The sequence below is a fragment of the Leptonychotes weddellii genome, chromosome 6 (genome assembly GCF_054177405.1).
Source record: "Leptonychotes weddellii isolate Sample4059 chromosome 6, ASM5417740v2, whole genome shotgun sequence".
Lineage (NCBI taxonomy): Eukaryota > Metazoa > Chordata > Mammalia > Carnivora > Phocidae > Leptonychotes > Leptonychotes weddellii.
The window spans coordinates 16,197,922-16,214,192 of record NC_138374.1 but is presented as its reverse complement, the minus strand read 5'-3'; the positions used below and the strand labels follow the sequence as shown (position 1 = coordinate 16,214,192).

General features: G+C 34.9%; 1 protein-coding gene across 15 annotated transcripts in view; it reads left to right on the top strand.

Moving 5' to 3' along the window:
* VTI1A (vesicle transport through interaction with t-SNAREs 1A) overlaps nt 1-16,271 on the top strand; it is a 340,605-nt gene that overhangs the window by 65,568 nt on the left and 258,766 nt on the right. For all 15 annotated transcript variants that reach the window (XM_081823534.1, XM_081823532.1, XM_081823540.1 and 12 more), the window contains exon 4: nt 12,564-12,641. In XM_081823534.1, coding sequence (XP_081679660.1) covers nt 12,564-12,641 — 78 coding nt within the window. The remainder of the gene's footprint in view (nt 1-12,563; nt 12,642-16,271) is intronic.

Genomic DNA, 16,271 nt, shown 5'->3' with positions numbered 1-16,271 from the left:
GATTCACTTCTCTGCACATCCTACCTTCCAGAAAGTGGTCGCTTTTCTGTTCAGAGAGTTCCTGCTATTCTTTTCTTCGATCTCCTGTTGAGTTTGTAGGTGTTCAGAATGGTTTGATCCCTATCCAGCTGAATTCCTGGGACCAGACAAAATTTAGGTCTCCTCCTCCTCCACCGCCATCTTGCTCCTCCTTGACCAAAGAAAACTCATTTTTAAATGTAAATATTTGTGTTTGAATAATCGTACAAATTAGATCTCTATTCAGTAAAATTACATGGTTTTTTACCTTCAAGTTTATGTATTTTCTATTTCAGCTTGATGTGGATTCACAGGGCTGAATTTTCATGTTTGCTTATTTCCCTCACAGTAGTTTATAATTCCACAACTCTAAGATGGGATTTCACTGAAGGAGTAACTACAGAAGTCCAGAATGAAGATGCAGCTTATAAAAAAAGGAATGAGATTCAAATCAGACAAAAATAATAGGAGAGGGGGTTAAACTATTTTAAATACTGATGAACAAATTGAAATTATTTTCAAGTTGTGAAAATTTTATTACTGTATTTTTACTGATGTAATTTATCAATATCTTTACTGTCTGAGGTTAAAACCAACTTTGAATAGATGAACTCTGAATATTTTTCAAAATGGTCTGAGATATGGAAGGGGTATAACTATGGTGAAGTCGTTTCTCTAAAGTTTTCAGTGAATATGGAAGACACAGAGCCAGAATCAAGTTAGGCTCAGGGGAAATGATGGTCTTACTACTCACATTGAGTATTTTGTGGGCATAGGTACCACCTGTATTCCTGGAAGGACCAGAGTTCAGGGAACAAAGTAAAAATGCAGCACAATGTTGCCTTCTTCATGTAGCCACTGATTTTTGACCCAGAATTTTATTAGAAAGCCTCATTGTCCTCTGATAACATGTAATTCCTGTCAGTGTTTTTTTTTTCCTTGTGTGCTTATGAGTATTAAGTAGACTGTGTGCTTGCTTTATGTTAGACCACAGCCAGAAAAACTAGACAGAATTAGTTTCAAGACTGTTTTTCTTTCCGTAGCACCCACACACAGGATGTGCGATCTATAGTAATTCTTATTCATTTGAAATACAGCAATTTGTTCCTGTCAGGAGAGGATAGGTTTGTTGTTTTAAATTGCCAGGTTTTGTTTTTGTTGGCGTGTTCCCCAATACAAATTGAATGGCTGACAAAAATCTATTTGTATGACAGTTCAATCTAGATAAGTGCCCTCTGTTGCCTAACGGTACAATTTGGGGTCTCAGAGATAAAAGCAAACTGAATGCCAGGCTTGTAGCAGAGCTTCTTCATGCAGATAACAGAAGTAATCCATATTCCTGAGCTACACAAATCAGACAAACAAAGAAGAAATATGCATGCACATCATGTCGTTTGAAATGGTGGTCTTTTAGCTTCTACATAATAAAAAAATGGGAATATCTGACTTAGGAGAACAAAAAACTAGCTTGTATGAGGTATGCCTATATTTGAAATTAAAGGGAAATGTGATATTGACTTATAAAGTTGGAGAGAGGTTTGTTGCTGGGCATTTTCCCGTAGTGTCCAGGTTTCCCCTGCTATCAGAAAGCAGAGTGTTCCTATGAAACCATTCGTAAGCCAAAATGATGTAAAGCAAAGAAACAATGATCATTGTTATATGGAAAGATTTTTTAACATTCTCAGACCCAAAGAATAACCTCTTTTAAGCTTTTCTGATACCTTAGGACACAGCTTGCTAATGGATACACAAAATAAATGGAGATGAATACGGATGCTCACAGCCCCAGTTCAGAGCCCTGATGCTGAGATGCTGTGTGCTGTTCCTGGGGAAGGAGCTGAGTGGGGCCACTTTCACTGGTTAGGGTGGGAGCTGCCTCCCTAACAGCTCACTGAAAAACAAATACTGAATGTTATTCACCTTTTTTTGTAAAAGCAAAAATCCTCTTCAGATTTCTTCCCATTAGCAAAAACAGGTACTGATGTAGGCCTTTAAAGTGGCATAATGTGAATCTTCCAAAAACAGGGTATTCCTGTATTAGCTTTTGTCAAATGTATTTGCTATCTATTTTAACTATTTCTATTTTCCTATTCTGTAATAAGTTATATCTTTAGACAGTGATTGTTTTGGAGCTTTGATATTCTGCAAGAGATAGGTTTGAAGGGGTCTCCTTTACTTCGTAAGATGAGGAACTCAGAATTTGTAACATTTGGCCTACCTCTGCCTTAAAACATGTCAGGCTTACCATACAGGTATCTCTCAAATATAATTCATGTATAAAAAGAGGGTTGAAATATGTGGTAACAACAGTTATAAGGAAAGAATTGGGACTAGTTCATAAGGCAACAGATATCCTGGAAATATCGCTAAGAGGCCCAGTTGTAGATATTCTGAAAAATAATCCATAGTGATTGGTGATGTATTAGATTTGGGAATAATTTTTAGATTTTTATCTGGGGAGACTATGTGCATGGTAAAACCATACATCAAACTAGGGAAAACAGAAGGAGGAGCAGTATAAGAGAAATAAAATGCCCCACTGTGTCTGTGTTAAGTCTGAGATGCCTTCAGGTTTTCTAAGGCACCCAGTAGGAATTAGATTTGTAAGAAAAGTATGCAAAAAACATGTCTTTGCCAACTTCTAGCTGGTAGTTAGAACAGTGGATAAAAATAAGATCATTCAGATGAGTGAGAAGAAGTCTAGGATGAAGACCTAGTCAGACTGAGAGAGAAGTTATAATGAAGGAGACTGAGAAGGAGAGACCAGAAGGATGGGAGGAATTCCCAAGGAGGATGGTGCTGTAACTGCTAAGGAGAAAGTGGGCAACAATGTCAGATGCTATCAAGAGGTCAAATGAGAAGAGGACTGAAAGGTGGCCATTGGAGCCAAAGCTGGTACAATTTGAGCAACAAAATTAATGATGTAGTATTAGACTATAAGTACAAAGTAAATATCCATAAGTCCATACTGATATCGACAAATGATTGAATAATGATTGAGTAGACCTCTTTCATACAGAAGAATGCCAAATGACTTATGAAGATACTCCTCCCTGAAAGAGATAGAGCTTAACTCCCCACTTCTTAAACGTGGGCTGCACATAGTAAGTACAGTACAGAAGGGGAAAAGAGTAGCTTTTCAGTGGAGAAACATGACAAACACTACCTCAGCCAGGTACCAAGGTCAACATCAATAGTGATAAGTCATGTTGGTAGTATGTACCTTGGATATGATCTGATGAAAATGGCTCTTTACGTCTTTGGTCTTCCTCCGAAAACATTACCACAGTCTAGTCAGGAGAAGAACATCAGACAGATCCCAAATGAGGGACATTCTACAAAACACCTGACCAGTGCTCTTCAAAACTTTCAAAATCATCAAAAATAAGGAAAGTCTGAGAAATTGTCACAGCCAAGAGGAGCCTGAGAACACATGACTAGTAAATGTAACATGGAATCCTGGATGGTATCTGGAACAGAAAAAGAACATTAGGTATTAAGGAAACCTGGAAAAAGTATGTACTTTAGTTAATAATAATGGGTAATAATGGACTATTGATTCATTAACTGTGACAAATGTACCATACTAATGTAAGTTGTTAATAATAGGGGAAACTAAGTGTGGGTTCTATGGGGACTCTATTATCTTTGTAACTTTTTTTTATAAATCTTTATTCTAAAACTTCAAAAGTTTACTTAGAAAACATGGCCAATGACTTCGTCAACTACTAAGATACTGGTGATCCTGGGGAGTCCTGTGGCATGACGGAAAGCATCAAGTTTGTTTAAGTTGAGAAGTGGCTGGGGCATGAGTAAGTGAGGTTAATGTTCATGGAATACTTGTTCAAGAAGCTTGGCCAGGAAGGGAAGGATAAAGAGAGATTGGGCATTGGCTAGGCAGTATAGTACTGACTGAAATAACATTTTGACATATATAAATCTAAGTACACTTAGGAATGTTTATGTCCTTAAAGGAAAGACTCAGTAGAAAGTGATAGACTGATTATTTAAAGAAACAACATTCAACTGATGAAGCAAAACCCCTGAGTAGGCAGGATTTTATTCTGTTCAACTGAAGGTAGAGAGTCTTAGAGGAAGAACATGTTGTTTATGAATCAGGTATGAATATTTATATTTATTATACATTATAGTTTGGGGTCACCTGGATGGGGAAGTAATCTTCAGAATGTTTTCATAGAGGGGCGCCTGGGTGGCTCAGTTGGTTAAGCGACTGCCTTCGGCTCAGGTCATGATCCTGGAGTCCCGGGATCGAGTCCCGCATCGGGCTCCCTGCTCGGCAGGGAGTCTGCTTCTCCCTCTGACCCTCCTCCCTCTCATGCTCTCTATATCTCATTCTCTCTGTCTCAAATAAATAAATAAAATCTTTAACAAAAAAAAAAAAAAAAAAAGAATGTTTTCATAGAGAATTTGGGCTCAAAGAACTTAGTTTTACTGCCTAACCATCATAGTTTTATTGGCTATATTTATAAAGCATTAAAAGGCATCTCTGAATTATGAGAACTGTAACCTCACTATAACACAGCATATACTGTAATAAAGAATCTGTCACAACACAGGTTCAAAAGCAAGTATTAGGGGAAAAATATTGTAAAAATTGTTTGCTCATGAGATGGCTGGTTCCAGTCTAAAATTGTAGAGTAACTGTATAGGGAGTCACCAGATCCCATGGCCAAGAAGGCAGTTCTTACACACCTTAATAACCAGTGCAGCTTCTCTCCTGCCATGTGGGTAGATTATTGGTGCTTTATGGCGGAGGCTTTGAAGATTAATCTTGAAACATATCTAAGTTACACCCATAAATGTGGTCGTGACTCATCCTCAGATCAGACGTTTTATTCTGTGATTTAAAACATTCTGCCTTAAGCATTCATCACCCTTGAACTTGCAAATTTATTACTGTCAAGATTCCAGATGTTGACAACAATGTATAAGTTGTTTTTTGTTTGTTTATTTTGGAAGCAGGTGACAAGAAACAAAACCTACAGACTAATCAATTCATAGCTAATGATAAATTCCTAGAACCAAGTGAATAGTGCAGCCAAACCTGCCTTGGGGAAGGAGCAGTAGGATGGCCCCAGTCTGCCATGGTGGTTTGGTAAAATGAAAGGTGGTGTGGTAAAGTAAATAGAGCACTGACATTGGGAAACAGATTGCATCCTTCTTCTGCCTAGTCTTTCCCAAGTGTGTGGCCTTGGGGAGATCACTCACCTGGCTTAGAACTCTTCATCTCTAAATATGGAAGTCTGGTCTAGATGATGCCTCATGTCAATTCTGTTCTTTCTGAGATATCTTAGTGTCAGTTACAGAATCATTGAGATCATTTGCTCTTGGATATCTAGATCACGTGAAATTATGGCTATGGACAGGTTTTCAATGAATGATTGCTTTTCCTTTCTAATGCTAAGCAGATTACGTAGGGATACCCACATACAACAATTAATTATGTAATTTGTATACTGTATTTCAGTATTTCTTTTAAAAATACAAATGAAGCATCTGCTATATAGCATTCATCTATCAGAGTATCATTTTTCCAGTGGAAGTGCATAGGGTATGTATATGTTTTTATTATCAAAACAATAAATAAACATTTTGACATTTAGATTATTTCAAATATAGTCTATGGAGTTATTTTATTTTATATTCAGAAAGATTTTAAAGAACTAAATTTCCTCGACTGAAAACTTACACTGTTCCAGATGTTGACAACAACATCTGGGCATTCTATCATGAGCTGATTTTCTGAATGAAGTAACTTAATTATTGATTGACAAGCTAACATGATTTAAGACACAGCCACACTGTGTTCAATAGCAATGTGAAAGTCGTAAACTACAAGCATATGTAAGCAAGTGAGGCCATGATACTAACTCACACGGCATTTTGAAACACCAATGCTAAACTTAAATTTTAGGCTTAAATTTAGAATTGCTGGAGGAGGAAATGAAGAAGTACAGTACATGATTTCTGAGCTCTCTGTTTTGCAAATCATTAAATGATGTAGCAGCAATGTGGTCAGAGTTCCTAGTATAAATAAAGGTCTATTCTAGCATTGTGAAGTACAAATAGACTTATTATTCCATATGGATTGCATATGGGTTTGTGTGAGCCTGTATGTGTATGTATATATATATAACCTCATTATATGCATATAAATAGTCACAGGTGATATTATAGATAAATTTTTAAAAAAATAAAAATGTGGTATAATCTAGCTCATTGTGTAAGCCAAAACATAAATATCCACTTCAAACATGTAAAATGTTTTTGCAAGTATAAGCAAAAGTAATAAATGAAAGTGATTATGGTAGAAAGACATTTTTTTTCAAAAAAAAATTTAAATATTTTTTCCTGGTATTACATACTAAGAACAATGGATTCTTTCAGTGTTCTCATGTTAACCTGCTTTTCCAACTGTTGGTAGCCTAGTAGCAGGGCATGCTAGTATTTTCTCTCTGGTGGCTTGCATATGGTCCATTGGCCATGAGTTTATGATAGAAAGTGTGCTTTCCCTTTATGAATGCTACAATATTGGTGACATGTGGCATGTGCACTTTCCAGCGAATGAGTTTAACCTTTAACTCTAAACAGTCCCTTGAGCAGGAGCAAGCCATGTTTAGTGGAATGATTACTTAGAAGAAACAGATTGGAACCTACTTTCTCTGATAACATTGAAGAAATGCAGTAAAGTTTTTCCCACTGAAAGTCATCCAAAAATGGTAACATCACAAAATAGGAAATTGGGCAAAACAATGTAGTAGACTTACTGAGTTAAATAATATGAAGTTTTTAAGGTTGCTTTTGGTATATATTGACACATCATTTTCTAGGGAAGATACACGAATTTATACTCTCAGGCATATATGTGTACAGGTTTTATTGCATCCTTCCCAATATTACCAACTAATATTTAGTTGAATGTCTTTTGCAAGGTTATCACATCCAAGGTATTATGATAGGTTTCCATTTGTTTATAATATTTAAATTCACGCAACAGCCCTGAGAAATAAATATTGTTGCTATTTTAGATATTGAAGAAAGTGATAGAAAACTTAATTTGACCAAGATCACATACTGAAATGTTACCTCTGTTCTCTTTGCTCAGTGCCCTGTGCTTTTTCATCCTAACTACTTTCCAAGGATCTAACATTTACCTAACAGTATACTTTCCCTTTACCTAAATCATGTCGCATGGTATGTTTTAATCTTAAATTGTTTTTTATGCTAGAAATTAATGCGGCACAGAGAACACTGTGATGAACAAAATTTCATAACTTCCTTTTTATTTTTTTTTCTCCAAAATGTAAGTTTCCTCTCCTGGATTGATGAGCTTTTTAAAGTCCTGGGTCAGGGGTGGAGTGTGTATGAAAAGCTGAAATTGGTCATAGAGAAATAGAAGTGAGGTTAAAAATGGAATGCTTTGTGCCAAAGATAGATGCATTTTAGAAAATGCCATCTGGGCATTACAGAAGTATGATATTATTTAATTCGAACCAGCTAGAATTCAGTAAGGAATGAATGCCAGCGATTATATGACTAGCTAATAAATATAATTTCATGGTATTCTATAAGATATCCCTAAGTGTTAATTGTAACAGGAGCAGTTAAATTCTTTAGACCAGTTAAATTCTTTGGCTATGAAAGCATAACAGTTTCTAATCACCTGGTAACTTTGGGCATTATTAAATATATGGAGATTGAAAGACATGGTAGAAGCAATGGAAAAGTCTGGCCAGACTGGGTAATTTGTTTTAGACCTATGGAGAAATCTATTAACCATTTCTTCTATAGACCAATTTGATTAGGGAGTAAGACAAGCTGTTCTTTCATTACTTACCAAAACCATACTGCACTTTGTATCAATTATTTGGCTGTCTGCAGCACATAGATTAGAATAAAGGGCTTTCTTAGTGTTTGTGAATGTTGCGGATTGCTGATTAGTAATTAAAGTACTGAATGAAGAAAATTAGGCCAAAATTGAATGGGAATGAGAAAGTCTTAATTCTGTGATACAGATGTTAGAAACAGATTGTCTTGAGCAACCCATTCAACATAGTGGCATTCTACATAGCCATGGAGTGTTTGCCTCCCATGTAAAGCTCAAGTCAAATGCCTTAGAGATGGTTTCCTCTCCCCTGCCTTGTGATGTAGCTGTATGGGTATTAATTTAGTGAAATATCCTGTCTGCCAGGTGTGGGAACTAGCTGATTTTATTGTAATACCAGATCATTACTTAATTCATATGCAACAGAGTGCAGCACATGGAAAGCATTATAAATCTATTTACAATGTGGCTGGTCTGATGATAACATTGTATTAAATTCCCAGGTGAGGCAATTTAAGCAATTGCTTTGCCATGTGCACGCTGTGGAAATTAAATTCTCATATACGCTTTAGTAATAAACCAACTGCATTGTTATGCTTATGTGAGTGGTGGGTTGTAGAATCCTCATTCTGGCTATGTGTACCCTGTTTCACATGTAGAATCATATAGAAGGCTGCACCACAGATCACAGTTCTTAATTAGTTTCAGCTAAGTTAATTCATCTTGTTTGTAGTCTAGCAGTGCCTATCCAGAAACATATTCAGTTCAGTTGGGAAATATTAAGGCTTGGGTCAAGTAGACAGATTGTTTCAAACCAAATTTCCAGACAGAACTGGCCAAGTGTATCTGATTGAACTTGGCTTTAAGAAACTCAGCCAATCGGTGTTGAAAATCAGCCAATCAGTATCAGTATATCAAGTGAAAACTGCTTGGAATCTGAAATCCTCACTTTCATAATGAAGGACTCACTTTTGTCATCAGTTTAAAATAGGCATCGAAACTTTGTGTGTCTAACTTTTTAGGGATAACAGTCAATTGTTAATTTGCCATATTCTTTCTGTAATTCATATATGGTCTGTAGATTTTTCTGCCCAACTGTGTCTAGTCCACCTAAGTTTAGTATAAGTTAGAAGGAATAAGCCTTACACAAACACACAACTAAAAGTGAGAAATGCTCTTGTATTTAACTCTGTGTGTGTGTGTGTGTGTGTGTGTGTGTGTGGCAAATATTGTCAGTCGAAGCTTTCCACCCGTATGGTACAGACCTGAAATTGCAATAGATTACACACTGCATAGACTTTCTGTCTTCTCCAGAAGCCACATATAAAGCACCAGTAGACAGTGGTAACTGACAACTAAGACTAAAAATGTTGACAATTTCTTGATTTGCCTGGTTAGCTTATGTATAGAAGTCATTAACTATTTATAAAATGCATTATGAATTGGGTTCCTTCGAACTGTGGCTGAGTGTGTGACATTTCCAGCTCAAATTCTCATGCTTGCATTTGGCTAAAGTACAAATTTTATACAGTTGATGATAAAGTAAAAATATTTTAGTTTATCAAGATACAGTTGATGTTTCAGCTTCATTAACTTTGAGTCATCTGAATTAAAATATACCTAGTACTTAGTAATAGAGAGTGAGGTTATTAAAAATAACACAAAAGGTAAAATTATTTATTGATGTTTTGGAGGGAAATTATCAATAAAATAAGCAGTTTGTCATTCACAGGAATTTGCCTTTTTTGGAATTCAGTCAGTTTAGTGATGATCCTGCAGGCTAAATTATAGCTGATTACAATCAGCTTACTTAAAATTTCAAACCACAAAATAATTAGGAGAAAATACCAATGTCAGGCATTTAAATATAACTCTTAATAAAACAAAGTCTTAATTTTTTTAAAAAAATTGTAAAATGATATCCAGTGTAAAGAGCTCGATTTTCTGCATCAGTTGCATCATTTTCAAGAAGAACTATTTCTGATATTTGAAATGAGCTTTTTAAAAATTCTTTTAAGAGAAGTTAGTTTAATCAGAGAATATTTTATAAACTCAGCATATCATTTGCTTAATTACATCCAGAAAGCCATCCAAATGACCAGTTTTTACCATCCCAAAAGTAAAGACTGACATATATAGGGACCACCTTTCAACTGTGGATAAATCCTTAGTTCTCCTCTGTTGCTGAACATGTACACTCTTAAACAGCGTACACTCTGTACACTGGTTTTCAAAAGCAATGGATTCTCACCAAAACAAGAGTAGATATTTAGGGATACATGTTTGTAATTTTCTTTTTCTTTTGAAGTTTAGTAAATCAAAATAAGAATATAATGTAATTGAACAATCTATGCCAATTTGTTGGTATTTTGGTGAAAGGGGGGAAAACAAAAACAATCTCCATATGATACTCTTGCATACTGTGGAATGTTTTAGTCCCCCATAGTGATGAAATGAATAATTAAAAAGGCAGCTCTGATACCACAGCCTGTTTAAAGGTTCTCATTTCCTTTAATGCTGTAAAATACTTTTGCTTAGCTAGTTTGAAACTACTGTAGTGGGGATCTCCAAACAGGCAAAAGAAAGGTTTGGCTTGATCTAAATATTGTTGTAAGGCCATGAGGTATACTGACCTTGCTGTTAAGCATTTTTCAATACAATTCTGTATGAAGTCTATAGAAATAATTAATAGTAGCTTCAGTAAATACAATAAGAGAAGCAGGCTTAATATATGCAGTTTGTGGTGGTAAGAAGTCTGGCATGTTCACAAGTGAATGAGTTGGTTCACTCCTGAATTGTTAAGACATCTGATATAGATGTCATTACTAACCTCAGGCTAATGACTTAACTTTGCTACTTTGTCCTCTGCAACACTGTTGGTTTTATTTATCTATTTACAGACTTGCTGCATTTGCTAAGGTACAAGAGATACACTTGCAGCAGAGAAGGGGACTTGGGGTAGAGACTCAGGGCAGAGAAGGGATGCCATCATCTCCTTTCTACTGAAACATTTTGCAGTTTTTGCATCTTTTTCCTGAGTGCATTCAAAGGGTAATAAAATGGGGAGGAAATTTTGTGTGGTAGAATGAGTCAGGTTCTAGTTTCAGTTTAATCAAAGTGATCTTTAGAATTCCATGAGAATGATTTGTTTTTTGAAAAAAAAATAAAGGGATGTCTAGATTTGTTTATTTTTATTTACACTCCAGTCAGCCTTTTTCAACTAGGTTCTGCAGGAGAGTTAAGCCCTAGTGCCATTAGGCTTCTAGTCTATGTAATGAACTAAACTCTCTCTTATGTACCATCCTTGATAGATTGAAAAAATAGTCACTAAAATAGTTTTCCATTTTGTGGTTCAGATAAAGAATCCCAATTGAGAAAGGCTGCAACTTTAAAATGATTCAAAATCTACTGGGTTTTCTTGTTAGAAGTCCTTTTAAATTCTAGTATGATTTCACATTTAAGATATTATGACCTCCATGTTGCAAAGCAGTGTAACTTACTAGTATATAAAAATCTAATTAAAAATCTTGTTGACTTCTGCTCAAGAATTATGAATAGTCCTTTTTAAACTACAATAATTTTTCAGATCATAGTTGAACAAGTACGAAATGTTGAAGCCTAAACTGTAGCCTGCAAGTGAGACAAGATTACTATTTCCCAGCTGCCATTTTTAAATTGACTCTTTTTGCTTAGTTCAGAAGCAGAAAAAGGCAGCAAAGTAACCTGTAAATCTGCATTTGGATCTGAGAGGGTGATGCTGAAGGAGGATCTGAGGATGGCACTCTAGCTTCACAACTAACTTTCAGAGCCTTTTAGCTTTTCCAGATGTGTATACATTTAGATAATTCATGAATTGCTTATAGACACATATCCCTCTGACTTTACAGGTCAAGGTCGATTTCTTATAAAACAAAATTTCACTGAGTGAAATGTTGACTCATAGCCCACTTGTCTTTATTTACTGGGATTGAGAATGGTTGACTCACCCCACTTGCCTTTATTTACTGGGATTGGGAAATTTAATTTGTTTTCACACACACACACACACACACACACACACACACACACACACATTACTTTTCCTTAGGCTATTATTTGAGGAGGGCTTGGGGACATTTAAGTTATTGTTTGGAAACGGGGTGGACTTTTAAATTCCATCTCTTTCTGGCTAGTAACATCACAACAATGCAGGAGACAGAGATGAACTATTTTCCAGGCATTCCAGTGTACAGTTGGAGTCATAATATTATCCTAGAATTAGCAATTTTAAAAGACCTATATTCTAAAGTTCATTTCCTGCCACAATTTTAAAGACCCCCATATACACTTGTCTTAATTACAATCTGGTGATTTTTGCCAGTAAACAGTTTATATAGCTTTATTTCCTCTAGTTTAGTGGTCTTATTTCAATGACTATGTATGGAATAACATACCAGTTCTGATCCACTTGTGAATATTAATGGAGTACTTACACAATGCAGAGTTTTCTCTCATTACTGACATTTGAAAAACTTCTAATTTACATTAAACTTCTCAAGTTCAAGAACTTTACACAACTTTGCTTTGCAGATCTTAGCAAATAGGTTTCCATTAGGGGGCTCTCGAGGTTTGAGATGATCAGCCTTGATACCAATAATGCTCCGAAGCCTTTACTTTCTAACGTTCATCTCACTCTCTCCCTTTTTGTTTTGTTTTATAGAAAAGGTCACGGATCGCCTACAGTGACGAAGTACGGAATGAGCTCCTAGGGGATGATGGGAATTCCTCGGAGAACCAGGTAGAATGCTAATCAGGAAGGCCCGGTGGGTGGCTGGAGGGTGAAGGAGGTCACTGGCACACTGGGCTCTCAAGCTGCTCCTTAACAGTATTAGCAGCAACTCATGTGGAAGCGATACTGTTTAATGCAAAGCTGGAGTCTTAATCAACTTCAAAATGTTTCTTGGAGATCTTACATTTAACCCTTTACCTTGTGATCACTGTCTGCTATCTTTTAAAAAATCTTTTCTTCTCTTTTCTTTATTATTTAGTACTTAAGGAATAACTTGAAACACACTGTTTGCAGACAAAGCCAAGGTCTTCACCTCAAACACATGTAAAAGGAATAAAAAAGTACATAATGCAGCTTTGATAATAATGCAGTATAATTAAATCAACACTTGCAGCAAAACAAATGAAAGTAAGCTTTCAAAATTCAACAGGGCAGCTCAGTCTCCCATTGTGGAGCTTCTTAAAATACATTCACCAAAATGCAAATTGTGAGCACCAGTGTGGAACTTAGATACTCATATAGAGGTCCTGCTTCTGTCAAATAATAATAATAATAATAGGAAAATTCTTTCTACAGTTTAAGATCTGCATAGGCAAAAAATAAGATACAGTTTCTTCTTAAAAGGGCCTTACAACTTGGCTGTCAGTTCTCATTGGATCACACAGCAGTGCCATGAGTCTAATTAATGTCCCACTTCTTCCTTTGAATTAATACTGGAGACTTCATTAATTCTTATAGATAATGTATATGACTTAAAAAAATGTTTTAAGAACCTCAGTGTAGAGATGACTTTTAAAATGTCTCAAATAACCCTAGTGACTTACTCTCTTTGACACTTTTAGAAAAAATAAATGATGGGAACTTCAGAAGCAAGACCTGAATGTGTTTATTAATATTCCTTTGGCAAGTATTGTAAAGGTCTCTACTCTGCCTAAATAAAAATGAACATAAATCATTCATTGAGTAAACCACAATTTTAATAAGATAGTAAAACATAATATATTGATACACATTATAAAACTTGTATAATTATATTTACCATTTCAAACAGATTATATTACAGGTCTACATATGCTGAAACTATATTACTATCTACTCTAATGTTAATATTGTAAATGGGATGTTGCTTATGTGATTAAGGCCCCCATCCATCCACCCAAAAAAAGGAGGGGGGAGAAGAATCACTGAGCTGATTATATTTGTTTTTGGAAAGATCTCACCTCATCCACTATTTGGATGTTATCAGCTTGAGTTTAGACATGTAAACACGTTAAGATTTGACTTGGGATTTCAGCTTCCCTGATTGAAATGTGAGAACGGCTAAGAGAAAAAAAATAAGGAGCACATCAAACATAAAAGGGTGGTGGGATAAAGGGTTTTACTCATAATAGATTAAATAACTTGAGGATGAGAGAAAAAATATTTTCTTCCTATTTTAAGTGAGATTTAGATTGTTCATATCTCTTGAATGAATCATAATTTTATTTTATATCTTTACTGCAAAAAAAAAAAAAGCATTCTCTTTTTTGCAAAAAGTGAATGCATAGTTCCCATGTCAGTTCTCTAGAAAGCTATAGATCTTTCCTTCATTTGAAACTACTGCTTAATATAGAGGAAATAGAAAGGAAGGGGTGTTCCTGTCTAAGTCAGACTCCTTTATTCCAATAGATGTAGTACTCTGACAGGGATTCCTTTTTTTATTTTTTTTAAAGCATGTTCACTTCTCTTAATGGACATTTTATATGCCTAAAACATTTGCCTCACGTACATATAAGTATGATTTTTTTTTTATGCCTAAAGAAAAATATTCCGCAAAAATAGAGTTCGTATTTTCTGAATTTTTCAAATTATATTCCTGTCACTTTAAAGTGATTACGCAGAGATTTCCTCTGGACTTGTATAAATCAAACTTACAAATTCTGAATGTGCTTGGAGAACCTGAAGTTAAGTTGTAAGGAGCTGTCACTTCAATAAATAGAATATGATAAATTATAGTCATGAGACAGTGTAACTGTTAGATTATTAGTTATGTGAACTTTTCAGTCCAAAATTCAAATTAGGTTTGAAAGTTCAAAAAGACTACACTTAACTTCCTGGATATTTTGTTGCTAACTATAACAAAATTTCTATTCCATAATGAAATGATTAAATTTTGTTGTGGGGCTTTTTATCATAATATAGGAATTTAAATCCCTCAAACTAAAACACATCCCTTAGTCAGGAATGGTCACTTGAGAATAACTCTTTATTCTGCATCAGTATTCATTCAGACTGTGGAATCAAAACAGAAGCCCTTTCTTTAAAGGAAGAAAAGATTTTAAGTTGGCTCTTTATATTAATTTTTATAGCTCAGGGGCTGAGAAGATCGTTCTTTTTTTTCTGGGTAGGATTATCTTTAATTTATATAAGAAAATATTTCCTGCCCACAACTAAGATTATCTTCAAGTTAATTGTTGATAAATTGACTTTCAGAACTTTGTAGCCATGTAATATTTAAGGTAAACTTTTAATATACAGAGAAAACTTGGAGGTAAATAAAATGATACAAAAATATATGTTTCACTGAAATTGGGATGTATCTCAATTTTTAAAAATTATAGATCAGAAAAAGGAAAAAAAGAATTATAGCAATGGTTGCAAATAGGTAAAATTAACTACTGACTAGTTATTTTCAATACAACATACACATCCTCCCTATAGTGGCTTCTTTGTAGAGATTTAGGCAAATGTGAATGCCATAGCTATTATTTCTCATTCTGGCCATTATAATGCATTTTTTTAGGCATCTAAAACCTGTTAGACACATAATCTGTCAATTAACTATAAAGTATATTAATTTACTCTTATATAAACATTTCTGACATGATTAGAAATGTCAAGATTTCAGCAATTAAGAATTTTTCAAGTGCATCATTAATGTCCCTCATACAGTACACAATTTCATTTAATTCCCAATTAATTGCTTTGTATAAATTCATTTCTGATTCATATCCATTTCATGCAATCAAATATGGCTCATCCCTCATTTACAAAAAAGGGACAAAATTACGTACTTTGCACATTCGAGTATTGTTGGGTCATCAGCTTTCCAAGGACTATTGTCTTAGGCATTATCATTCTATTATTTTAAAATACCATGTTTTCCATTCCATATGGCAAGATTTTAATTCTTTGAGAGAGTTGAGTTTTTGAAATGTAGTAGTGCTGTATTTAGAGTGGAAACTTTAGTAATTGTTACCTTTAGTTTCATGAAAACCATTCTCAGGAAAGGAAAAAAAAATCTTACAGAAGTAAATCCCCTAATCCCCTTCATAGTGGAGTATGATGATGGGGCACATAAAATGTTCCAGACTCTACTTTTGAACCCTAATGGTCTCTCAATTTCCGTATGCAAAATTATATTGATTGGTGAATAAATGTGAGTAAACGAAATTTTAGTGAATCCTAAATAGAAGGTTCAAATACATGTCTAAGGAGTAGGATATTCCTAAACATGCCGAAATTTTTGTGGTAAAGCAGTATTTAGCAGATATGATTGCTTAATTTTTTAACGCGAGGTTCTCTTAAGTTCCGATTTGGGCTTGCTGTGCATAAAGTGTGTCAAACTTCAGCTACAGACCAGGGGGTGAAGTCGGTCAA